The sequence below is a fragment of the Eucyclogobius newberryi genome, unplaced genomic scaffold, assembly GCF_026437365.1.
Source record: "Eucyclogobius newberryi isolate DKJ021-1_F unplaced genomic scaffold, fEucNew1.0.hap1 SCAF_14, whole genome shotgun sequence".
NCBI classification, from domain to species: domain Eukaryota; kingdom Metazoa; phylum Chordata; class Actinopteri; order Gobiiformes; family Gobiidae; genus Eucyclogobius; species Eucyclogobius newberryi.
The window spans coordinates 12,451,985-12,479,979 of NW_027315768.1; the positions used below are offsets into that span (position 1 = coordinate 12,451,985).

A 27,995-nucleotide genomic window follows, 5' to 3' on the forward strand; every position below is an offset into this window, starting at 1 on the left:
CCTTTTCCTTGTCATCAAAATAAACATTTAAGTACTATGACAACACTAGTTTAGATTTAAAGGTGGTATGGACGATTTTTTTCAGCAAATTTTTTATCATATTTCCTCGTGGCGTGGATAAATCATTTGTCCTGCCACGTATCAATCATAAAACGCACCTATCGCTCACCTGCAGCCGCGTCAGGCTCGTCCCCACGTTTCCGCGTGTCTAAGCGCATGGATCTATCATAATATAGTTCCCTCAGTGTACGGGGCAAAATGAAGACGGAGAAAGACTGTTCGAGCTGACGCAGAAGTGGACAGAAATCTACGGGAGACGAGTGATGCGTTGCGCTAATAAACAAACGCACGTGTGTGTTGTATCAGTCCACACGGGGGAGTGCACATGCGCACTTCCGCCTGCGTTCTCAAATCGCCGAAAAATCGTCCATTGCGCCTTTAAATTTGTTTAGATTTTTTGATTTTTTTTTTATATTTGAAAAAAAATAATAATAATAATAATAATACAAATATTCATTGTAGCCGTTTTTCTCCTAATGTGTAACGCAAGCATGTTTCATTTGAGTTTTTTCTATCATTCAATAAATTGTATTTCGTTGCTCTCTAAACTCTGATTTTTAAGAGGGCTCCTTAACTTTTTCACCCCAACATTCCAGACAGGCAATGCTCTCCACGCCTCCCTCACTCACTCTTTCACACAAATAATGGAAGGTGTCTGTAGCATGGCTCCAGTGCAGCGCTCTCCACAGGTCAGTGTTCATCGGGATACAGCGCCCCCGTCAGGTAGCCGTTGGTACCGTGGCTTTTGGTGCCGTTGGTAGTGCTGCTGTGGTGCTTCTGATTGGCCGAAGGAGGAGGGTTGTCGTCTTCGTCCGAGCTGGACTCGATGTCGCTGCGGTCGTCTTTTGACACCTGCAACAAAGAATTAGACAAGATCAGCGTTTTATCGTTTTCATTCTGTCATTACCGTGGCAGGGTAAACCGGCGTGACATGTGATCAAAGGGTTCTGGGATGCTAAACCTTGACACAATATGAAATAATATTAACAATCAAACAATCTATAAAGAATTTAAAAGGGACAAATTATGCTTCTTTCAGGTATAGAATATTGAATTATAACAAAACTACTATGACAACTACATGTGTCACTCGAAGTCTCATTTTTCCTAATATTCGCAACTAACAGAAATGTGGGCAGGGATAGGAGGTAGGTGAAATCAGGAGTTTTCTGAGCCTCTGCTGCAGGACAATAGAGGATTACTCAAACATGCAGGAACCAATAACTACCATGGAAATAAAGATGAGGAAACACAGTTGTAACAAGGTAAAAAGCTCATCAAAGCCGACTTGGCAAAACATGTCCCCTTTAAAATCAAATAAATCATGAAATTGTATTGCAATAATTAAAAAAAACAGTGGAAGCATAAACACTCATAGCGTTCATTATTGCAGGGGTCAAACAGCACATTTGAAACAACACAATACCCAGAATCCTCTGTCAGTAAAAGCATGTCGTTTGCAGCATAATTCAGACTAATTTAGCACTGATTAAATGTCTGGGTTATGGTCAGGATTTCAAATTAAAAGCAATTTTTATTTCTTTCTAATGAGACAAAATACAATTAAATTAAAAATCGTGATTGACCAATATGAGGACCTTTTTTGTCATATTGCTCAGCCCTAGTTTTAATTCAAGAAAAATATCTTACGAGCTTTATCCTAACATGATTTGATGTATGAAAATCTTGTAATACTGTAGTAAATAAATGTTAAACTTGCTCTTATGCCAAATTAAGATAAGAACCTTTATTTGCCCCGCAATCTTAAAATTCAAGTATTGCAACGCACAGTTCAAGAACAGTCGGAGAACAGAACCATGCAATAATTTAAAAAAAGATAATAAAAATAGACTTCAATCTGACCAAGTTTTTGTGATAGGATTATTGTGAAAAAAACATCACAATTTCACGATTTTTCACAATTATTGAGACATAACAACAGCAAAATTTCTCATTTTCCTTCACTCTCATGGTCGAACACGTATACTATTCCTCAAGTTTGTGACCGGCTTTACAAAACTGAACTTCCTGAAAAACAAAATAAAGTTAAATGTGACAAAAACGGCTAGACTAAAAAAATAAATAAAAAACGACCTGATTATTTTTTCTTGTTTCTTACATTGTGACACCAGAGATAATTCCCATTGTAGGACTATATTATAACACAGTGCTAGCAGTGTTCACTGTAAAGCCTGACAGCACATTATGTTCTGATAAAGGCAGCAACAACGCTATAAAGGCAATTTCCTTGGACTTATGTAATGATCGGCGCGCTCATTTTATCCAGCAGTTTAAATCCCACTCTCAAACACTGGGCACTTTACTGCTAATATTATGTCATCTTTAGGTAAATGCACTCGCAATCTTTTGTGGCGTTGACGTGCAGATTGTTCACATGTGTGTGGTGTGACTGGCACTGCAAACAAACAAACAAGAAGCCCCACGTTCACCGCAGCGTGTCGGAACATGATGTTTTACTTGCTTGTCCCAATGGCTCATTAACTTTGGGATGTAAGACGACGTGGAAACACAATATCCCTACAAGTCATAACCGTAAAGCGTTGTGTTGTCTAGAAACAAGCTGGAGCTCTTTATACCTTTAAAATACCACTGCAATGTGTTAGATTAGTGTTTAAAAATAAAATAAAAAGCAATAACAAAAAGGTGGAAATAAGTTATGAGAAGCATGTTTTTTGTGTGGTAAATATAGATTTTACTGATAATCATTGTGATTAGGGGCGGGCGTTGGGGACAAACATTTATATCTACGGTAAATATTATATTATACAAATGTGCCTGTGAATGTCTTGGTTGAGTTTAAGTATCATATGAAACAAAAATGAACCATAAAATGAACAAAAAAGTGCAGTATTATCACTTTATACCCTCGTTTGTCTCATTTAGAGGGCATATTTAATTAAGTCATAATTATAGATGATATACTTAATATTTTCCAAACCAACAATTGCAATAATATAAATTTTTCAATATACATCCCGACTCTAATTGTGATGATTCATTCACAGTTACAGAAACATATATACATATATATATATACATTCATATAAAAGGTCTTTACGGCCAATTATCCAATCAGAGAGCAGAATGAATTCCTCACATTTAGATCCAATCCCTAAAATTAGTCAGCAGTAAACCGAAAAGGCCTCTCTATGATTGTGCTTATGATTTACATTTACAGTAAAAAATGTATGTAAAGATGTATGTAAAGTTATGTTGTAAACCTTTTAAACACGGGTATATGGTGATATTGCTGAACTTTTGTGATTCATTTGACAGACATTTAACACTTGATCATTAAACCTCATACATTTAAAGACATGTTTTATCACATTTCTGTTGGATTGACTATTGCTATCGAGATATTCATTTTTGTCAATACCCTTAGTCTAGTATGGACTGATAACCTGCTGCTTTTAAACCAGTGGTGCGTGTGACAGCTTTAACTTAAAATCAACTACGAAACTTGACCACTTCCTCTTTTGAGATAACTTAATGACGTCAATATCAGACCACACGGTTTTACAACAACCAGCTCCAAGTGGGTTTTACCATCAGTTACTCTTTAACTTTAAACACATTTAGCATGCACAATTTTGACAACTCATGCAGAGGGAGACTATAGAAATTGAAAAATCTAGAAACCACCACCAGGACAAACACATCCACTTCACTAGACTCGTTCCTTTAGAGTTTTTACTTACATGTAGCGGGTTCCATTTTCCCACCTTGACGTTCGCATGGAGGACAAAGACAGGGTTAGAAAGTGGCTGGATGACACTCGTATTTAAAGGCGTTGTAGCAGTATATTGTGTGATTTGGGGTTCATGTGTCATCATACATAAAGTCTAGAGTGTAAAAGTGAGCTGAAAGTAAGATTTATAGTAGAAGTGTGTGTTTAAGTGTAAAATTAGAACTGCAATAAACAATTATTTAAGTAGTCAGGTTGTCAAGAGATTATTTCTTATGAACATTGAGGTTTTTACATACATTTTTAACCAAATAAAAGTTGAAATATGGTGAAAGAAGGCTTTTAGATAGAGAACATGTAGTGTATTATTGATGAAAATACAACTTTTTTTTAATTTGGATTTAATAATGCTGCTGTCTTTGTTATAAAATGACTTTTCAAATGCGTCTTAAAGTCTGTACAGTCCAGATAACAATTACAATAATCAAAATGGGATTTCAATTATGATTTTTAGTGGATTAGTCACAATTAGTAAATTAATTGCTGCAGCCTTAGACAAACGGCCCTGGTTTATAGTTAGTATCTGTTTAATTATTGCGTCTATTCATGTGAAACGAAAACTGCCTCAAAGTTTAACATGTTCTCTATCATCAAAATTCATCAAAACTCAAATCTCATTTTCGAACCGTCTTGTCACAAAGTAGATTTCTCTCAACAGCAGTGAACAGATCGTGGAGAGTATGAAATTGTTCGAAAGTGACCACAAGGTATTGGCGGTTAGGTCTGGCTTACCTTTCCTTTGGAGATGGCTCTGCAGGCCGTCCTGACGATGAGGTAGGACCAGAAGGAGTGGAGCAGCTGCAGCAGAAGGAGCAGCAGGTTGAAGAGCCACCAGGACGGGTACGGCCCCACGATCTCCCAGCTCTCGAACAAAGTGGTGTTTAGAATCCTAGAAAAAGAGCAGGCACGGGGTGAAAAACTTAACAAAACATCATCTTAGCCTATTCTGTCTAAATAGGTGGCAGTAGCTTTACAAAATAACCAAATGGATGAAGTGTTTTAGTGGCATTTCTCTCACGGATTCATTCAATGTGTCTGTGGTTGTGGTGTGTGATCAATGGAGGTAGAATATTCAAACAGGAAGACCGTGTTCCCCCTCAACGTCCACAACTTTGTCTTTTCACCGATCATCTCTCCAACCATGATTTTACATAGACAAAGGTGGGAAGAATATGTTGAAAATGTTTTTAGTTACATAATATTGAATAAAGAAACGAAAATACAGAATAAGGCTTCCCCAAATAAATTGTCTGTTTGCTGTAACCCGAGTCAACATTTTTCAAGTGGGTCGGATGGTAGGCAAATTCTTATTTTTTTTTACTTTGAAGGAAAAAAAAAAGAAATTTTTTTTGCCATTTTTTGAGTCGGAGTGACCACCAGGGGTCAGGCTACAACAGTCAATGACGGAAAACGTCTCTATCAACCCGATCGGGAGACTAAATCTCACAATTTTACGATATTTTAATCAACCTTTTGTACACGCTATCCTTTATTTTGGTAGCTAAGGCGAGCAGGGGGAACATGCGGGGGACACGGGCGCCGCTATGTTTGTTGTGATGACGCTGCTGGGCGCGTTTCAATCCCAGAATGCATTTGCGCAAGTCAAATTTCACACCCTGACAGAGAAACACATGTCCTATGAAGAGTTGAGTGGCGCCGACAGATGCGAACCAGCTTGCCAAAAGCAATATGTCAACTCCCATGTGCGCTCTATTTTGTTACAGATGCATCTGGAGGACTGAATATGAAGACGCACAACGTGCGTTATCAGTCCTTTGAGATGGAGATAGGTTTATCAGCGTGATAAAACTATTCGACATGACGGTTTAGGAAAGTCCAGTCAATGAGTCGGTGAAATAACTGAAAAATAAAAAGATTTAGATATTTTTCAACAAAATGCTGATATTTTTTTTCCAGTCGGCTAGTTTCATAGCGGGTCGGTCGGGTTACGGCAAACAGACATATTATTTTGCCTAGCCTAATAATAAAGTATTTTGTAACATATTCCAATGATAAGGTCCATTCTGACTACTGTATTCTTTTCTGAATATAAAAACAACTTTGTTTCTTTCACGGTTTGTCATGCATCAGTAATTTGAGGCATTCTCCTCTCTTTTCTAATGAGTTTAAAACCTAAAACACATCATCAAATACTGCCATGTAGTTCTTTGATTGTGTACTGTGTCCTGAACACCATCAAATGAAAGTTACTGTACCAGAATACAGTTACTCAAAATGAGTATTCTGAATATGTGTATTTGGAACGTATTTAGTCTCTTCGCAACACTGTACATATGTAAATGCACTCTCTCTCCCCTCCTTCTTCCCACACATGCAGCTATGGTAACGACAGCATTCTATTCTGAACGGTACTCTTATATTTATCATGAAAACTCCTCTGTGTGTCCTCTCCTACTATGATCAGGGAGTATTAGTATTACCTCTTTATTTATGCATACTGATACATGTCTGATATACATTTCAGTAAACAAGTCCACTAGTTTTGCACTTCTCTCGTGATTTAAGTCCAGTGTTATATTTATCCCTCAACAAATTCTTGTAAGTGGCAGTGAATCATCCTCGGGAAACTGATTCCATGGCAACGGCTTTACAGTAATGACAACTTTACTACTGCTGAGCGGGATCTGCCAAAAATATGTGCTTCATAACGCTGTGCGGGGACAGGCAAATCCTGCTTAAGTTTTATATAATATAAATATAATACAATTGTTGTTGCTGAACAGTTTTAAAAGGATCTTGGTCTTTATCAGAACTAATATAAATCCACATGGTAACATGAAGAAAATACTATTATTTTGTGTTTGTAGAAAAGGCTTTATCTGGATACTGTTTTTGAAAAACAAGACGTTTCGACTTTCATCTGAAAGTCCTTCTCAATCTGTGGACCTGGTCTGAGAACTCGGATAATAACCTGTCTTGTTTATACATTTGTTTACAGCGACTAAGATTCATCCAAACCTAATCTTCCTTGTGTCCTAACGTGTCCTATGATGGACCATAGAAATCCTACTGTAAGCTGACTGTAGCTCCCTCATCACCGAGTACCTGATTAGCATCAGAATGGCCAGGGCTTCTCCCGCTCCATGGCTTCAACACACTATTATATATGACTGGTAAGTTGAACCTTAAATCTACATTTAAAGGAGGATTCTCTTTTTTAAATTCAAAACTTTCAAACCATCTCTTCTCCTGTTTAGAATCTTCACCTCACTGTCTTCGATAGAGTGGTTTGTGGCTTTAAGATGCAGATGCACGACACTCTGTGGTCCTGAATTAGCATGTCTTCTGTGCTGATAAAGCCTCTTGTGAAGTGGCTGTTTAGTCACACCTCTGTACCTCTCTTTACAACTTTCCTCACTGCATTGGATAGAATAGACTACATTGCTCTATTTTTGTGTCAGCATCTTGTCCTTAGGATGAACCAGTTTTTGTCTTAGAGTTGCCCAGCTTTTGTCCTTGGAGATGTTATTTATTTGCCCGAAATTCAACTAATCCGTCTCTATGGAAACAAGCAGAGATGCCATTCATATTAAGTTTTTTATTATATTTTTAGCAATTAAATCCCTATTAAATGTGTAACTTTGTATTTGGATTGCCAAAGAGGTGCTCCCTCTGCTGGTGATTAGCTGTTGGTGGTTGTTTTTTGCTTTAAACATTACATTTTATGCCTTTGCACACTGCACACTGTTAACCTGCTGTCACTTTGTCTTTCCATCTTTGAGCAGAGGCAATGATGGTCTGTGCAATAGCCTATATTTACTGTGCAATGTCCCTGGTAAATATATAAAACAGAACCTAGCAGAAAAGTTACATAGTGCACCTTTAAATGTTTGACAGCATAAAAAACAATAAAGGGTCTCCTGTTTCCCTGTAGTTTATTCTCATATGGTTAAGATTTTTCTCTTATGGTTATGATTTAGTCCCTCAGAACTCAGAAATGCCCCTCACAGTCGCGGATGTGGCAAACCTGTCGGGCACTGGAAATGTCTTGATTGGCTTGACAAAACGCACTGACCACAATGACTTGATTTTTATTGGCCAATTTGTTTGGTTTTCTCCGTCGAGGTTAAAGCTGCTGCCGTATCCATAGAAACTATTACTTAGCAACAAAATTCACAGCAATGTGTCTCAACCGCTCACTGAAGAAAAAGAAGTCGTACAAAAAAAACTAAAAAAGACGGTGGCTGATGCAAACGTGGCATTCCAAAAATAACTTGGAGCTTTGTGTAGAATGTAAATGGCAGGGTAGGGGAGCAGACGTTTGGGAGGAGGCACTTACCAGACGGGGTACACTCCCAGTCTGGAGCTGATGAAGAGGATGGCGAACATTGCAAACAGGAGGTTACACAAGATTTGGCACTTGGCGTAGTTGGCCATTTTGGCGGCCTGGAAGAGAGAGAGGATAGGTTTCCATTGGCAGAAGTGCTTTGGTTTCAAGGATCTACAGCAGTGATTCTTAAACTGTTGGTTCATTTTCAATCAGTCAAATTCAATTAAAAGATGATCAGGTCCTGCTTCTTTTTTTCTCCCCAGAGTTAAATTTTTATATTATTCATGGGTTACAGCTTTTTGTTTTATACAACATTTTGAGTACTTTGTACAAAATATAGTGTATATCCATATCTATACTTCAATCTGCAGTAAATCTCGATCTATTTCTCGATCTACAGAAAATCTCGATCTATAGTATATCTCTACAGTATATCTCGATCTACAGTGTATTTTGATCTACCTTTCTATCTACAGTATATCTCGATCTACAGTATATCTCGATCTACAGTTTATCTCGATCTACAGTTTATCTCGATCTACAGTATTTCTCGATCTATATCTCGATCTACAGTATTTCTCGATCTATATCTCGATCTACAGTATTTCTCGATCTATATCTCGATCTACAGTATTTCTCGATCTACAGTATTTCTCAATCTATATCTCGATCTACAGTACATCTCGATCAATCCATATTCTTTTACTGTCCTGTGAAGGGAAGCGCTCCCTGTTTGTCCTTGTCACATTGTTTCAAAAGTAACATGCCCTGGTTTGAGTCTTACTTCCAAACTCGTGGACTCGTGAACTGTCACTGACCTCTATGAGCACATCAGCGGCGTCGTGCAGACACATGACCAGCGTGCCCACCCGCGCCATGTTGTTGACGTAGGAGAAGGTGATGAGGGAGATTGTGGCCGCGTGGTGCACCAACATGATGGGAAAGTCCTGCCGGCACAGTGGTCAGTGGAAATGCCACGTCAATACATGCAAAAACCCAACAGTATTTCATAACATCTAGCTTTTAGTCACTTTCACACACACAGGAACCAAAGAGAGGCAAATGACTGTGGCTGAATGGGTTTAAATGTGAAAACTTGTTTGTTAAAGGAGACAAATGTTGCTTTTTTGGACTTAATATTGAACTATAAACATACATAATGTATCGTGACATTTCACTGCAACAAGCAGCGGATTGTCATTTAGATGTTTTTATTTTTAAAAGTGTCTACTTGACATTTTAGAACCAGACATATGTCACTCAGAGTCAGAATTTTATCAAATACTCACAAGTACTAGAAGTAGAGGAATTTGGGCAGGGATAGGGGTGAAAACGGGAATATTCTGACCACCCGAGCCTCAGTTTCAGGACAAAACAACTCAAATATACAGGAATCAATCTGAATACAACTTTAAGTAAATTAATAATGATGAGGAAACACAGTTGTAACAGGGTTGAAACCTCATTAAAGTTGATTTTAAATGTTGATTTTAGTAGTATTTTCGGGGTGAGTTCACACTTGTTTTGATAGAAACTGTTCTAGTCCTGGTTTAGTCTTAATTTAGTACCACACTTGATATAGTGTATGTACTAGTGTGAAAGCAGCCTAAGTAGCATCTCTATGTGGTTTAGTAGCAAAGTATGTTTCCATAGTATTACAAATGATTCATTATTATATGGTGAAAGAGAAATGTCAAGGCTAAAACTGCAATTACAGTACGAGCAACTGATCATGTTGGAGCCACTTTACGGACACAAAAACTCAAACAATACAAAATAAAAAGATTAAAATAAACTTCAAAGTAACACCAGATCTAAAGAAGGGCTAAAACTGGACCATTATAGGGCCAAATTAGAACAAAATCTAAGGTCAAATCAAAGATAAAAAATGTGGATTAAATTGATTTAAATTGATTAAATTCAGAAAATATATGAACTGCAAGAGAATCGTACCACATTATTATGTAATCTAGTCTAGTCACTATTAGTATTTTTTCCCACCAGTAGGCTGCACAATATACAGTAAAAGTAATGATATTGCAATATTGGCAAACGCAATAATTAATCATCGCAAACGTAAATGTATCTCAGTAACACCCAGGTCTGACAGAAATGCACCGTTTTTAAAATGAAAACATCGGAAAAGGGTGATTCCATTTGTCATTTTCCTTTTTCAGTCCAATTTCCCCTTAGTTTAGTCTTGGTTTTGTCTCAGTTAAGTTTTCATTTTCAAGCTTGACTTTTATAAAAGGTACAGCCATATTTGATTTAATATAACTGAAATTATTGTGTCAAGAAGTATGTTCAACTCTTGCAATCATTTCCAATATCGTGCAGCCCAAGTTAGTTTGACAAAAAGCAGGATTACATGCGCCATAGTCTCCCGTAGACAGCCTATAGAAGTGCATGCGTCTCAAAAGTCCCCAGAATGCATTGCGGCGTAATATCACCAATCTATTTTTAGAAACGCCCAAAAAAGCATGGATAAAAAAGGTACCAGAAAATGCACAAAAACCCAACTCCAGAATGATGAGAGAATAGAAAGTAGCACGGATGCAGCATGGAGGCGTGTGCAGGGACAACATACAGTTACTGGAAGATGCATGAGGAGCAGGGGACCTCGTCAGTGTGGGGCTGTGCATGAGAAAACTGAAAGGAGAAACAAAAACACACAACATGCCAACAGTCAACACAGAGATGACAGAGAAATGCATTGTGGGAGAGCAGGAAGGCATGCAAACCCACACCCAGTGACCCCAAAGTGACACGGACAAGGGGGGATGTGGAGTGGATAATGATCTTAATCGGTTTGAACAGCAGTGAGAAGACTTTGATACAAAACGAGATATTATTTTCATGTTAAAACAGGTGAGTTCATATTATCCTTTAAAAAATATACTTGCATCTCTACATTATTAGGATAGGATAATATTTTGCAAGATTGAAATGTTGCAGGAATTCTTGTCAATGTGAAAAACAATTGTGCTTTTTTTGTTTTTAGTTTTCCATCAAAATGCAAATTATATCCGAAAATCCGATACTAATTGATACTAAAACTAGAGTCAAAACTAGATACATATTTGAGAACGTATCAATAAACATTAAAAAAAAAACACACTAAACCTGTGGGAATTGCAATAGTCATAATACTTTGGTGTGCAACAAGTAAAATAATGTATGATGCAAACATTTTTTATGAAAGTGAAATACTTATGAACAAAATGTGTATTATTCATGTCAAAATCTTTTCGCATGGGATTTGTGTCTTGTCCCACGGTACAACCCCAAGAAATGATGAATTATGACAAAATAGAAAACATTCATGCATAAAAAAAGAGGGGGAGAGAGAGAGAGAGAGAGAGAAAGAGAGAGGAAGAGAGAGAGAGAGAGAGAGAGAGAGAGAGAGAGAGAGAGAGAAAGGGGGGAGAGAGAGAGGGGGGAGAGAGAGAGAGAGAGAGAGAGAGAGAGGGGTGAGAGAGAGAGAGAAAGGGGGGAGAGAGAGAGAGAGAGAGAGAGAAAGAGGGAGGGAGAGAGAGAAAGAGTACAAATGAGGGCGTTTTGAGTTCTCTCCCAGCACAAATTAATTTGTCTATTTTTTCACAATAGCAAAGGCCATAAGATTCATTTTGAGACTAAACAGAGTTATCAATAGGTTGTCATGTAGCCTACAGAATTAAATATTCAGAAATGAATTTGAGAAGAAAAATGCTGACAATATTGGGCTGCACATCAACACACAGTCTAAGTCACCATCTCACAGAGTTAATGATAACTTTTAATAAATTGTAAAAAAAGAAAAAAAAAAAAAAAAAAATTAAAGAAAATTAAAAATAAAGACTTCAAAATCAGCATTGAGATGAAAAGACAGAATATTATAAACACAGAAAGTCCTCCAATGAAGAGTTCACCTCATTTGTAAAGTTTTTAACATGTCAATGACATCAACCAGCAACTTTCTCTTCACGGCTTGATCTTCAAGTATTTTTTAGCGTTCATTTTAGCGTGACATGGCAATAACTCCATACACATTGGACACTACTTCCAGTCGTCCTCAGAGCTCGGATTCTCAGAGTTCCGACCAGTAAATTCTACCTGGAACATCCTTCTAACTCGGAATTCCGACTCAGAAACAAATCAAACCTTAGTGACAACTTCATTAGTGATAGTATTTGTATGTGTTATTTTCCCTTTACTTGCACTCTCCTGTCCACTCACTGTCACTGAACCTGCTCCTGCACCAGGGCTGGGTATTGCCAAGACCCTCGCGATACGATACGCATCCCGATACAGGGTGTATATTTCGATACAATTCCCTCATTACGATACGTATCCCGATAATTTTTTTAATAAAGGGTCTTAAAAATTTACCAAATAATGGGTAATGTTTTACTCTGGATATGAAAATGTATGAAATTTCATGTTTATCCACAAAGCACTTATTTATAAGGCCGCGGCTCTCTGTCAAATTTCAGGGACCGCGGCATTTCCCTTATAGCCCGTTATAGCCTCATGGCTAACCCTAACCCTAACCTTAACCCTAACCTTAACCCTAACCTTAACCCTAACCTTAACCCTAACCCGGCGCAGTCTAAAACGGCGCTAAAACGCGGTCAAATAGCGGCGCAGTTTCAGGAGCCCCAGCGCGCGGCCGGCACAAAAACATGGCTTTTCCCGCGGCTCTGCAGACACTCCCTATTTATTATCTATTAAATCCATTCTGCTCAAATAACTTCATACATCCAACCAACTGATCCAAATATAAATATATGGAACATATTCTAGTAAAGTATTTCATGTTTCTTGCCAAACAATTGGCCTGATCTGAACCTGCTGCTGCAGCAGCAGCAGCATCTGCACAGATCAGCTTCTGCTCAGGTCTACAGCTCCTTCTCACCTCGGCCAGAGGAGCAGCACAAACAGCAGATCAAAAGTACTATTCCACCTCGTTTGCACATCAGTCTAGTAAAACCTATGGGCCACAAAAATCTAAAAATATATATATATATATATATTTTATAAATATAAAAATAATAATAATAATTTACAAAAATCGATACTGTGACGATATATCGCTGTATCGATTTTTGAACACAACCCTACCCTGCACTGAGGAAGCCTCTGAGCTTCTGCAGTTATAAATGTACAATTATGCTGATGTAGATAACGTCTATGCAGAGCTAATGTAAACAAAAGCAACAATTCACACACGGGGAAAGTAATAAAGATGTCAAAATCAATAAATCTACTGAAATTGACCAGCATTATGGCTGATTTGAGCACTTTCCTTGATTTACAACTTGATTGAGTAGTTACTGTAATATACTGTAATTGTTTCACCGGCTCTTTCTCTCTCGTTCTCCTTTTTCTCTTTTTCTTGTATGGTTTTGTGTAACACATACTTTGAAGACGTACAACTACCATAGGTGGCGGTAAATGCACCTTTTCTTTTAACAACAACAACGAAGACTTGACGACTGGAACACTGGAAAACGTCACTCCGAGTTCCGACCTCTGAGGACGACTGGGACTAACCCTTGGGTAGCGCCGTCGTGCACCGAGCCCCAAGAACGGTTGAAAAGCTACAACTGTCTTCTTTTTCCTCACGACAGATTCCACTTACAATTGCAGTGGAGACCAAATCCTATCGCCCTCGAAATGGTTGGTCTTTTCACACCTCACTAACAATACTCTGAGGCCGAACGCATTTGTGCACAAGCAAAAAGAGACAACAGATCATCCCAGTTATTCTGAAAGTGACAGAAGGCATTAGAAAATAAAACACAAAAGCAAAAACAGCAACATACAAAGTGTCTTGCTCTTACCTTCCTTCTTATGTCTGTGAATTGAGAGAAGAGTAGAGACAGGTAGAATGACAACTCCAGTATGTAGTAATAATGGATGTCCACAGTCAACGGCTACAAAAGAAAAGAAAAGAGGATCATATAAAATGCATTAAAATAAGTAAAAATAGGCTGAAATTGAGGTCATATTTTAAAAGAGTTTTACCTGGTAGGGATAGTTGTACCAGCATTCTTTAGTGTTCCAAAGCCACGGAGTCTGGGGATAAAAGGGAACAAAGATAATATCCATTTGAGATACTTTTTGATAGTTTTTTTCAAATGCCAAGTGAATCACGGCACAATTTGACAGAACAGACGAGCTGTTAGTCTGGTATTGACTTGCCTGCTGTCTTTGTTCAGCTTTCTTTAGTGATCGAAAACAAGACGTGGTTTTAAAGTGAATACAGCGTCACCGGATTTGATCATTTCAGTTCCTAAATGGCCTTCCCTACGTCATGTTGACAAGAGCCGAAGATGTTCAAACTACAACATATATTCTATCATTTTATTCATTTATTTATTTTTCAGAAGCGTCCTTTGTCATTTGGCCTCAGTCCTTGATAGTTCAGTCATTCTGTGGCCTCCATTTCTTTACGATTGCTTTTACCCCTGCAACCAAAAGTACATTCCATCCAAAGTTTATCCATCTATTCTTTCTGCTGCAGGAGTTTTATGTCCCAGATACATAGTTTTAAAGTCAAGCGGGATGTTAATGTTGAAAATAATTCACTTTCACCTTAAATCAACACAAACAGCAGTGCTTTATGCTTGAATTTCCACTTATTGCTTTGCCGTTATTACTTATTCATTTATCCAAATCAACAAGTGAAGTGAGAGAGCTGCGAGCGGTTTGGAATATTCAGCCTCTGCCAGGTCTCACGGTCTTCATTTCATTCTAACGCCCAACACTGAGTCATGTTTCATCAGCACATCGGAGTTTGATCTTTCCCGTCATTATTAGTATCATCATGCAAAGTGCGCATGGGCAGTGTTGTTGATATAGTCGCAGCTTTTAATTGTGGCCTAGATAATGATTTAACAAACCAGATTAAGGAGGTCCCAAGGAGAAATATCATGCAAAATGTACTTTTAAGAGCTTTTCATCATATTATATTAATTTTCACTTCTCATTCACAAACTCAGAAGTTGTATTTAGAGTAAATCATGGGTAATCTTTATTCTCCTGTCTTCAACACACCACTGCTCAGTACTTACCCACCATTCTCAGATTATTTTGTATTATTATTATTATTATTTTGTCTTTGTTACACTATTAAACACAGATTATTCAGCCATTATAGGCATTTAGGAACCAATGGGCTTCTCGATACCTGTTGTCCTACCCTATAGCCACCCATAGGCGGGGCTGCAGCACGGTCCGGCAGTTTAAAAGCCGTGGGTGTCATAGATTAAGATAAGATAAGATAATCCTTTATTGTCCACACATGGGGAAATTTCATTGATACAACGCAGCAGATACAGAGGAAAAGGACGGATCACAGAATATAGGAAGTTTAAAAAACACTCTCAATAGAAGAACTCTTATAAACAAAAACTCCTATAGACAAAACCTCCCATTATAACTGTAAAGCAAACTAAAGCATCCACGGGCAGACTGGCACAAGGCAGAAAGAGATGGAGGGGGCTGGGGCGGGGCCAATGGAGCAAAGAGGCTGAGGTAAGTACATAAACAAAGTCTTATTTAGGATTATGAATTTGAAAGCCACCTTCCTATAAAAACATAATACATAATATTACGAGTGTTGGATTAGTTGAATGAACAGAATGTACTTTAATGTCCCAAATAGTTATTATTAGTTAGTTATTAGATATACAAGTGCAAGCCGTACATTCTAAACTCAACGTGGAGATGTTTTTCCATCCTCAGTCTACATTGTTTTCTATGCAGCCGGGGCCAAATACAGGGTTCGAGTTCTAGTTTAGATCTGGTTTAACACTTTGGGTTTTTTGGCCCGTAAGCTTTATATAACAGTGCAGTGTGAAATGGGACTGAGACTGGGGAATGACATGCAGCAAATTGTTGAGAGCTGGATTTGAACCCACCCGCGCAACAGACACTGTCCACTATAAAATGTACAAAGTGTAGCTTTACAGTGCATATAACAGTTTGGACTACACATTTCACTAAAACATAATTCAATTGAACATTTTATGAATAATCTTGCCTAGTTTTCCCTAATTTGACATGTTAAGTATGTTACTTCCTAGTTGGACATGGGAAGAAGATGCGACATATGTAGAGGTCATTTGTCCGTTCATTTTAGAATCATTTTTAGAACTCTTTTTTCTTTTCTGTATTTTTTGTTCAATTTTTGTTTAACATTTCTTTCCAAGCTGCCATTTGACGGATGTAAAACCATGATAAAGATTTACCACAGATACTATCTCACCAAACAAAGTTATATTAGAAAAACATGTTTTTTCAATTTTGATCCAAAAGAATAGGCTCAGTCCCACAATGATAGTTTAGAAAACAAAACCTTTATAAACACTAGACAGTTTTCAATCTAAAATAGTACTTTGTTTATCATGTGGTTTTTAAATAATTCATCAAGATAATTCTAAAACCATTCAGGAAATGTCAAATTTTGTCCTTTTTAATGTGATTTTTTTGTATCAATACTTACTAGCTTACATACTTTCATACCAGTGATAATGATACTTTTGACAACTCTACTTTAAAGTCAGAAGAGTAAAAGCCATTTCATCTCTGGTTTATCCTAACATTTAACATTAGTCCTTGTTTAATCCTGGTCTAGTCCTGATTGGTGTCTTGATTTTGCCCAGGTTTATTCCTGTACATTCACAGTCAGCCTACATCTTTGGACCCTTGTAACCTGGCTTGTCCGTCCACTTGACCTGGTCATACCGGCTCCAAGAGTAACAGACAGAGCAGCAGAACAGTGCAGGAGGAGCCAAAAATGAAGCGCTGTACAAACTGCTTCATCATGCTGCTTCAATCACACTGGAGATGTGCCGCTCTGCTATCTCTGCTCTAATGTCCAATGTATTCTTAATGAGACCCATTATGTGAACGCAAATCATCTCGCAGACAGTATTTAACCTCTGAAAGATGCCAATTTGGGTCAAGTAAGTTTCCTTTTGTCATTGGGAAGTATTTTAAGATGCAAATTGCAGTGGTTTATTTTAAGTATGCAGTTTAGACCAGTTATAGATCTAGTAGTACTTAGAAGTCTGAATATTTGTGTTGTGTATAAGTCTCTCCATGGCATAACACCAAAATACATCTCAGACTTGTGTGTGCCATATGACTCGGACTCTAAGGACCTCAGGGACCGGCCTCCTGCTGGTGCCCAGAGCCAAGACCAGACAAGGAGAATCTGCATTCCAGGTCTATGGGGCAAAGGTCTGGAATAAAGACAGGCCCCACCCCGGCTGTGTTTAAATCTAAGCTAAAGACTGTACTGACTGAAAATATCACATTAATTTTATTTTATTTATTTACTCTGACGTACATTGTTTTATATTTTTATAAATTGTATTGTGTTTTTATATTTTTTAAATTGCGTTTTAAACATTGTAAAGCACTTTGAATTGTGGTTTGTGTGAATTGTGCTTTATAAATATATAATAATTATTATTATATTATAAATTTGATTTGATTTGGTGGACAAGTTCTATCTTTAAATTCTATTCAAAAGATCTACATCCGCACCCGCCCTATTTTGTTCTTTTCTTTTTTACTCACAAACGGAGATCTCTGGGGGATAAAACCGGTGTCCGGACTTCATGCCTTCGTACAATTTAGCAGAATCATGTATTCGTGGCTTGCCAGGCAATGTTGTGCGTGCCCAACAACAAGGCTTGTACCCAGGGCCCAGAAATCTGGTGCTACAGCCCTGGTTGCGCTCACACTTGTCCTTGTTTGGTCCTGGTTTGCGTGAGAAAATCCGGAGAATTCACTGGCCTAGAGTGTTGTAGACGATACAATAAGCCGCTCTTGAGTTCATAATATTGAGATAGCACATTTCCTTCCAATTAAAACTAAATGTTATGTTAGTTTTGTCTTTATTGGGGGAAATAATGTATAACCAATGTACTTGAAAATACAAGACTATAATAGAAACATACCTTTTTAAGAAAGCGGACTCCGTAGGTGAATATGTAAAGACAGAACGTAAACCTCCACCTGAAACACACAAAGAAATCGGGTTATATAAAGAATAGTGGCAAAGCAGTGACGCAGGCTACTTTTGCTATTAAAATGTGTTTCAGCCTAGCCAGCATCAGCCCAGCCTGCGTGTGCAATCTTCATTCATGTAACTCCCTCTAACGAAATCTTTCAGCATTCATTTTGGAATCACAAAGGTATTAATTCAGACATTAGACATTTTAATCTTCTTACAGTAATGAGTCCAGATTTACTGTTCATATTCCGCAGTACATTTGGAAGTGTGGGCACGGCTGGTGGGCTAAGAGCTTTTGGACTGAATGTAGCTTGACCAGTGTTAAAACAGTAGATGCTATGAAAGATGGCAGGGCTATTCAGCCTAAGGCCCGGGGGCCAAATCAGGCCCTGCAAGCGATTTAATCCGGCCCACAACCCATCTTCCAAATATTGAAAAAAACAATAATCTTGATTACTGGTTTAATTCTGGGTTGACACTAGTTTTGACCTGGTTTAGTCCTTGTTTAATTCTGCTTCGACTTGTTTTTATTCATCCTGGTTCAGACCTGGATGGTACTAGTCAAGTCTGGTTAATTCTGGTTCAGTTCTGGATGGAAGTTAGTAAAGCACTTTGTTATTCCTCACAAAAATCTAATCTGTTATTCTATTGTATTAATTCAATTTACTGAAAATGTGTTGGGGATATTTTGTGCGACTCAGAATGTTGTTGCAGTCGAGGCGTGTTGTGCACCTCCGGCCCAGAGGTCTCGGCCCTCCGAAAACCCTCGCCCTCAGGAAAATAAAGAAGAATAGCCCTGAAATATGGGATGCTGGTTTAAAAGGGAAAAAAATCAACTTTAATGAGCTTTTGTTACGACAGTGTTTCCTCATCATAAGTTGTGTTTTGATCGATTCCTGCATGTTTGAGTAATCCTGTATTGTCCTGCAACTGAGGCTTGAGTGCTCAGAAAATTTTGCTCTTTACACCAACCCGACCCATATCCCTGTACGTAGTTGCAACTATTTGAAAAATTAAGACTCCGACTGTGTCTGAACGTCCACCTTAAGTCTCTGACCCCTCATTCACTCCACAGTCCTGCACTATTTAGCAGACTGTACAGTGCACTCAACCACAGAGCGATTCAGATACTCGGCTCACTACTTTCTACTCGCTGCCGTTTTTCTGACTCTCACATTCTGGTCTAAATTGACCAGTCTAGTGACCAGCGCTGAACACTACTTTTCAAGATCCATTGTGGGGAATTTTGAGGGCACTACTTTTTCACCTGACATTCAGACAGCACTAAAAATAGTAAAAGTTAAACGATGCTTTTTAAAGAGAATAGAGTGGACATTCGGACGCAGCCTCTGTGTCATGGGTTCTAAAATGTCATGTAGCCAGTTTTCAAAGATAGAAACATGTAAATGACAATGTGCTGCTTGTTACAGTGAAATATTACTATGAAGAGGTTTCAACAGGAAGTAAGTGAACCGGTTTCCATTACTAAGCCATTTTAGATTCAACACTGTGTTTAACAAAGAGCAAAATGTAAAATGATGATCTACTTATGTATCGGTTCAATAAGAAGTACCTGGAAAAAAGCATATTATGTCTCCTTTAAGAGATGTGCATGATGTATATTGTAGGATGCCATCACTACTGGGGCTTTGAAGCCATTTTTACATTTATCATCATCATCATCATCATCATCGTGTTATTATTACTGTTCTATTATTGAATTGAAAACTTTCTGTGTTTGTTTATCTGTATATTTATCACAGGAGAACTACATCCCATTACAATTTGTTGCATTATTCACTCGCTCTCTGAAGCACTTGGTACGTAGCTGCAGCTGCCTGGGGCTGAGAAGACAATAACAAGTTGCATGCCCAACGGTCCAGAATATGCAATACCAGAAGTTATCAAGCAAGTAAGCATCGCATATTTTATCTCAGAAGTCAGAAGGGTTTACAAAAGTTGTAAGCTCATGTGAGGCAGGCTGTGCTCATGTGAGGCAGGTTATGCACATGTGAGGCAGGTTATGCACATGTGAGGCAGGCTGTGCTCATGTGAGGCAGGCTGTGCTCATGCGAGGCAGGCTGTGCTCATGCGAGGCAGGCTGTGCTCATGCGAGGCAGGCTGTGCACATGCGGGGCAGGTTATGCACATGTGAGGCAGGCTGTGCACATGTGAGGCAGGCTGTGCTCATGTGAGGCAGGTTGTGCACATGTGAGGCAGGTTGTGCTCATGTGAGGCAGGTTATGCACATGTGAGGCAGGTTATGCACATGTGAGGCAGGCTGTGCTCATGTGAGGCAGGCTGTGCTCATGTGAGGCAGGTTGTGCTCATGCGAGGCAGGTTGTGCACATGCGGGGCAGGTTGTGCTCATGTGAGGCAGGTTGTGCACATGCGGGGCAGGTTGTGCTCATGTGAGGCAGGCTGTGCACATGTGAGGCAGGCTGTGCTCATGTGAGGCAGGTTGTGCTCATGCGAGGCAGGTTGTGCACATGCGGGGCAGGTTGTGCTCATGTGAGGCAGGTTATGCACATGTGAGGCAGGTTATGCACATGTGAGGCAGGCTGTGCTCATGTGAGGCAGGCTGTGCTCATGTGAGGCAGGCTGTGCACATGCGGGGCAGGTTATGCACATGTGAGGCAGGCTGTGCACATGTGAGGCAGGCTGTGCTCATGTGAGGCAGGTTGTGCTCATGCGGGGCAGGTTGTGCACATGCGGGGCAGGTTGTGCACATGCGGGGCAGGTTGTGCACATGCGGGGCAGGTTGTGCACATGTGAGGCAGGTTGTGCACATGTGAGGCAGGTTGCGCACATGTGGGGCAGGTTGTGCACATGCGGGGCAGGTTGTGCACATGCGGGACAGGTTGTGCACATGCGGGACAGGTTGTGCACATGTGGGGCAGGTTGTGCACATGTGAGGCAGGTTGTGCACATGTGGGGCAGGTTGTGCACATGCGGGGCAGGTTGTGCACATGTGAGGCAGGTTGTGCACATGTGGGGCAGGTGGGCAGGTGGGCACGTTTCGTTGTCTTTCCTCGTTGATATTGTACACAGCGCCTCCACAGGCGAGGGGGAGATGCATCTTTCTGAACATCTGGTTCGACTGATAAAAGTATCGTGAACATGAACTGCATCAGCTCAAAGAAAGAGACAATGTTGCAACTTTGGTCCCCAATCGAGCAGAGTCACCTTCACTTTGTATTGTGAATGTGACCCAGGACATTGAGGTGAAGAAAGAGATAAGCAGGACATTTTTGTTAAAAAGGAGAATCCTTCTTTAAGCAGAAATGGTGGTTTAAGGTTCAATGTACCGGTAGTGTACAGCAGCAGTTTGAAACCAGAGGGTGGGAGAAGCGCCGGTAACAAAGAAGATTGGTTTCATGGGAAACTTAAAACAGTACAAAAAATAGATAAACAGGACTGGATTATTATCAGGAGGTCCCGCCCGGTGGGCAGAGCTCACACAGCTCAGAGTGGGATACATAGAGTTCTCAGACTCGGTCTTTAGATTGAGAATGACTGTTGGATGAGAGTCCAAGAACAGTGTCCGTATGACTACAACAATCTTTTTCTATGAGGGAACACTCCTGGACGAATGAGGGATAACACAGACTTCTAGTAAGACTATTTAAGACTATTTAGATCCTCAAAACTTTAATCCACGTAATGCAAATGGACCAAAAGCACTTCAAACCTCCGTCTTGTTAAGCCACTGACTGACTGCTTTTTGTCCTGGATTATGGAGCATGTTGTGGTACCAAATGAACTGGACAAGTCTACCTGGCACACACAGCAAAGCCCGTCGCCTGGCAACCGCCTCATCAAACCTGCAAGAGTCTTTTTCAAAGGCCACTGAAAGGCTGCTATAAATGTACAATTACAATGACTCAACCACTTCCTCTCAATACATATTCTGAAGTCAGACGCAGCTGTTTTTTTTGCCAGTATAATATCTTAGCGTCAGTGCAGATAATGAGATTTGGTTGTGTAGTTTTATGATGAGATACAACAACGTTTTTGGCTTTCAGTCCATTTGCTGCCTTTCTTATACAAGCTGTGAACTGAGAACAAATACATTCTCCAATCTGCGCAAAAATATGTTTCTTAAATATATTTTTTTTCTTAAATATGTCCCGGAATCAAATTTTGCCCATAGATTTAGCCTATGTGTGAAATTGTCTTGTTTAAGCTTGTCATGATTACAACTATATTGATCAATATTGTACTAACAGCAACCTTTTAATGGGTTATTTTGTAGTATGTGAACATTTGAGTGGTAAATCGTTGGATAATTAACATTTCTCTGAATATCAACACGCTTTTACACATTCTACATTGTCGTTCTTACTTCGTACCGTTTATCTATTCCTGATTTTACTGGGATTTTATTTAACTTTATTATAGTTTATTGCAATATTTTATGAAGCAATATATCATAATTCAAAATGTGTTATCATGTCTTATGCTTAGCAATATTTAGAGGCCTTTAAATCAATTGTTGACATCTAATTCTCTAACTCAACATATTTCAATATTATATTTTTAAATATTAAAATCCTCTCTCGAAAAAAATATTGTATCATAAAAAGGGACCAACAATTTTAAACCTTTCTCTAACATTATCTTAGATGTATAGTTCAATAGCGTTTTTATGCAATTTTGGTCAAACACAGAATGAATTGAGTATTTTAACATAAAAAAACATTGCAATACATTTTTATAGCCTATTTATATAAAAGAAAATCTACCCAAAAAAAGTTTCAAAGCCACTCAATTTCGCGGGTTCTTTCCCCCCCATCCACCTGCAGGTAAAAGCAACAAGCCAGAACCACTGTAGACATATTCATTCCATCCTGGCAGCGCTTGTGGTCAGCAGAAAAATCCACCCACAGCTCCGCAGATGCCCCGTTCACCTTCTCAACACACCGCTAATTTGCTTTGATTGCACAGCATGATTTTACTAAGTCCCAAATAAACAAGCCTAGAAATATTATATTATTTTATTACTCTGCCAGAAGGAAAACAAACAATGGATATTTTTGTGTGTGCATGTTCTCATTTTTCTACATTTTTATACGATGTTTCTTTACAGTGGTTTAAACAAGTCAAATTAAAATGACTAAGCACTAGGTAGAGAACAACAGTAATGAGCAATTTTCATTAATGGTAACCAAAACCACTGGGCCTGACACTTCAAACAAGGGGGAACCACATTTTTAGAACCCTACATGTGTCACTCAGGTCTTTTTTGGGTGCAAATAATCATAACTAAATACAGGGATGTGGGCGGGGATAAGGGGTAGGTGAAAATAGGACTTTTCTGAGCACTCAAGCCTCAGTTTCAGGACAGCAGGATTACTCAAACTAATGATGAGAAAACACTGTTGTCATGAAGTTAAAAGCTCAATAAAGTGGATTTTGCATAATGTGTACCCTTTAAAATGAATGAACGAGCAAGTTAAAATGTTTTTTTTTTTTTTAAAGGTGCATTATGATTATTGCTTTGCCTGAATTTTTCTAAACTGGCATTACTTATGGCATTAAACTTCATAAAGCCATATGTTAATTTTATTACATAGGTTTTTAATGCTGAAAAATACCTTGAAAAACATGTATTCTTACTGAATATCCACAGAGCTGACCTGTGACCTGTTTTATGCTATACTGCGGAACATTTCAGCCAAAGCAAATAAATGCAAATCTCCATGGAAACAAATGGAAAAGCTACATAAAAAGTTGAATATCATGTTAAATATTCATATATCATGGCTTTTCCTTAATATCACAGCAATGACTTGACATCGTACAAAGATTTAGGTTTAATTAATTCACAAAAAAGAAAAGACAGTTAAATAACAATAAGTTAATGAACAATAACTGAAATATTGTTAGATTAAATCGTCATAAGCCTCACAAATTATAAACTCCTTTGCGTAGTTGCATTGTTTTCTTGCCAAAACTGCTAAAAAAGAGAAAAACTACATCAACCATGATCCTTTGCTTCTAAGCACACTTGTATCTTAATTCTTTGGAATATGACAGTTCACCTCAAATCTTGTCACGGCATTTGAAATGACTATAATTTGCCTATACCAACCAAACAAAAGCTGAGTGCGTTGAAGGTGTCATTTGTGCGTCCCTCCTCCCGCTTGTCCGTTGTGTAATTGCAGAGCCCTGGTGTGATTAGGCAGCGGTGTCGGCCCGTGCACCCGGGGCCCTTCTTTCTGCTCCTCACAGTGCCAGACATGCTCCGCTCTGACAGCCACACTCGCTCACTGCAGGAGTTTAACAACGTAACGCTAACTAACTACAATCTCCCTGATGGCTTCACTGCACTTTACAATCCAGCGCTATTGTATTGTGCAGTACAGCAGTCTGACAGATCGAGGAGACATGGAAATATATTTCATCGCCATCAATTAAAACTTTGGCCCTTCAGAATACAGCCTTTAGATTGAAAAGGACTTCCGGGTGGCAGTTGAAATGTCTCGAAACCTTTTCCACTTTGCAAAGGTATGCAAGAGTTGGATCAGCATTGTAGTATAATATTTAACTCTATTTAGAAGTGTGTAGTACTCACTAACATTTTTTTTTAAACTTTTTCAAGAAATTCTACTTGATGGAGTAACTTGTTGACACTATACTTTTACTCCTACTCGAGTAATATTTCTGTTGAACAAACAGTACTCTTACTTGAGTGACAGTGTTGGTTGTGAGAAAATTGACAAGTGACAAAAGCTTTATGTTGATAACTTGAAATTATTTGAACATTTGTGTTTTTTTGTCAGATATGATTTAGTTTTCCTCATTTTTGTGTATATCCTTTGAAAATACCAGATTTGTACTTCTACTAATACTATTTCAAAGTAACTGTACACTTACTTGACTACATTTTGGGCAACTTTAAGCACTTCAGCTGTGAATAAGTTTTCAATGCAAAATTCTGCGCACAATATAAATATAAATAAGTGTGTAACATCAATATTTGTGCTCGAAGAAGTAGTAATGGAACAGAGAAATAATATGATTTGGTTACTATATTGAGATATCCATTTTTATTTTATTTTTTCAAATTATGCCATTTTATCTTATATTACAGATCTATTTAATGTAATAATTTTTACATTGAATAATTGAATCAACTATCTCTCGCTGTATTAAGCTCATTATTGATTTAAAATGATGAACCAATAAGCAAAGGGGGTAAAAAAGTTATAATATCCTTTTATAGATTGGCAATATTATCACTGTATCGATAAAATTGTGAATGATGTTTTTAACAAATGCAAATTGACTTAAAAACTTTTTTTTTTTTTAAATCACAAATGGCTGCAAATAGAGTTAATAAAATGGAACAAATTGCATTATAATCCTACAAGGACAAAGAGATATTTAGCAGTTTCACATTCGTCTCATCCTTAAAAAATCAACTACATTTCTGAATGGCAAAATATATTATCTGGATATTGTAACATTACTGGGACACTCCAAAAATATTGAAATTGTTCTTTTTGTCAGTATTTCCCACACTTACTCTAATAATAATAATCATCATAATCATCATCATAATATTTTCCATGGATAAGTCTTTAAATAAATGTTTTTATTGAACCAAAAAAACTTAAAATAATGCCTTTTTTCCCCCTTCTTTTTAATTTATTTTTATATTTTTGATCCAACGGTATATCAGAACTAGTATATGAACACATGGTAATACTACTAGAGAAACTTTTATTTCGTGTCATAAAAAAAATTAAAATAAAAGGATTTTCTACGATTAATGCAGTGGTATCTGAACCTTTTCATTAGCAGCATAATAGCGATAGAAATTGTAGTATTGTATCATCAAACCTCTTCCTGGTACGCTTGTCTCTGTCACCATTTACTAACCAGTTTGCATTGCATATGAGATTTTGGCCACAAAAACACTTTCATTTTCATACAGTTTGTAATAATCCATCAAACAGAATGTCATGCCTGTTTTGAATATAGTCAAATTTGCAGCACAGACGAGGGTGTTGAGAGTTGATTAGTATAAAAGTACTCACATGCTTTCACAGAACCGGGTGAGGGTACTGGGCTTCTCCTGGTTACGGCGTTGTCGGAACCAGCGCTGGATGGTTCGCACGTCCCAGTCCAGCTGCTTGGACAGTCCCTCCAGTCTCTTTTCATCAGGATGCTAAAAAGAAATAAATAAATATAATAATTCAAGTTTTGTATAATGGATCATGCAAAGAGAACACATGAGGCCCTGATGTGGACAGACCTTGGTGATGGCAGTGAAGACCTTCTCCAGGATGGCATTGGGCTGCGCTTTCTGAGGTCCGTTTGCCTGGATCTTCAGGCCCATCGCACATGGTCTTGCAATAAACCTGAAAAAAATAAAATAATAATAATAATAATAATAATGGCACATGTTGTTTTTGAATGACCTGATGCACATTTAAATATGGTAAATCATCATGTCACTGGAGGAACAGCTGGTCGCCAAGTGCATATCTAAAGGCTTTGTCATGGTCAAATGCAATAAAATCAAGGTCTCCAGTCATTTTCCAGATTCTGGGTTGGTATAGAGACCACCTGGTGCACCTTAAACATCTACTGTTTGACCTTGCAGTGTTATTTACAGACTTGTGTCTGTTGGGATAAAGATTGAAGACGAGGGAGAGTTTTGAGAGGAATATTAAGAAGTGTCCCAGAGGAGTCCTGAACTATGCAGCCTGCTCTGACCATCACCTCACTGTATCAGAGGATCATGCTGTACTCCAGGCAGCATTATCTGTATTCTAGGCACACCGGGGTGAAGGAGCTTCTCTCGGCGTGAGGCTGAGAGTACTGGGGGCCAGGGCCGGGGCCAGGGTCCCGGACATAAGCACACACTGTCCACTGCACAGGAACACACCGCACACTGCGGGCCTGCAGATGAAGAGGACCAGCCTGCTCTGTGCTGATGTGTGAGAGAGAGAGAGGGGGCTAACCAGATAAGATGCCATTGTTTAGGTACAGACTGCACACGCAGGACGGCGGCGGCGGGGGCCACATAACTCACTATTCCCACCACAGACTCAAGTAGTTTCTAGAGAAATCCTGGCCCGGTTAGTGCACCCACCTTTCGAACACGAGCCGGATCATAAAGATGCAGAATGCTAAAGGACACGCCAGATACAGGTCCTCAGCTTGCGGGAAGGTTGCCTCCTCTGTGTTCTTTAAATCAGCCCAGGTTACGTTATGAGGCAGCCAGAACCTCTCGTTCCAAAACCAGGCCAGGATCCCGGACATGTTTCCTCCGCAGCGGGTCCAGTGAGAGCGGGCTGAAGACAAGAGGAGCGCGGTCTCTGTGAAGTGAGCGCGCCGCTGTTCTGAGCTCACTGTGTGGGCTGCACCGAGGCTGTGATGAGCAGAGATCCGAGGAGATCCGTCCGCTTCCCCCTCACCGCGGAGGAAGGGCCGCTGCGTGCGCGTCTGGAACCTGATTGGTCCTCGCACATGTCACACAGCGTGGCCGAGCAACCGGGAGCGACCGGGAGAGACCGGGAGCAACCGGGAGCAACCGGGAGCGACCGGGAGAGACCGGGAGAGACCGGGAGAGACCGGGAGCAAGCATGAGAAACTGGGAAAAATCAGGAGCAACTACTCTTATTTTATTTCTTAAGATAAATAATATAGTTCATCCTTAAAACTACATGAGGCCACAGCAGTCTAATTCTTACATTATATGTTTTATGCTTTTTTAATATCAAACAAGTTCCATGTGACTATAAATAGCTCTCATGCTCACCCCCAGAAAAACATTAAATTAAATGGTGAATTGTAGGACTACCAGAATCGGCATAGTCTTCTAAAGGTGAAGGCATATTAGGCTTTATGTG

At 38.9% G+C, this 27,995-nt stretch overlaps 1 protein-coding gene across 2 annotated transcripts; it reads right to left on the minus strand.

Moving 5' to 3' along the window:
- Positions 1–648: 648 nt before the first annotated feature.
- Positions 649–27,501, minus strand: cers6 (ceramide synthase 6). Of its 2 annotated transcripts, XM_072444313.1 has the most exons (11): positions 27,236–27,501; positions 26,393–26,498; positions 26,175–26,305; positions 18,074–18,131; positions 14,127–14,177; positions 13,943–14,035; positions 8,939–9,067; positions 8,130–8,236; positions 4,562–4,718; positions 3,783–3,806; positions 649–912 (listed from the first exon to the last, which is right to left on the minus strand). In XM_072444313.1, the coding sequence occupies exons 1-11, from the start codon at positions 27,403–27,405 to the stop codon at positions 751–753; spliced, it is 1,188 nt and encodes a 395-aa protein (XP_072300414.1). In that variant the 5' UTR covers positions 27,406–27,501; the 3' UTR covers positions 649–750. The 2 variants fall into 2 exon arrangements, with proteins under 2 accessions (XP_072300414.1, XP_072300415.1); XM_072444314.1 differs by lacking the exon at positions 3,783–3,806 and having other exon boundaries at positions 650–912.
- Positions 27,502–27,995: the final 494 nt, after the last annotated feature.

What these genes read in the sequence shown, in the direction of transcription:
- cers6 (XM_072444313.1), bottom strand. Translation starts at nt 27,405, where the DNA reads ATGTCCGGGATCCTGGCCTGGTTTTGGAACGAGAGGTTCTGGCTGCCT. An exon ending in GAGTCCGCTTTCTTAAAAAG is followed by an intron (nt 14,178 to 18,073) that starts GTATGTTTCTAT and finishes TTTTATCCCCAG; the next exon opens with ACTCCGTGGCTTTGGAACAC. An exon ending in CTGGGAGTGTACCCCGTCTG is followed by an intron (nt 4,719 to 8,129) that starts GTAAGTGCCTCC and finishes CTCTTTTTCTAG; the next exon opens with GATTCTAAACACCACTTTGT.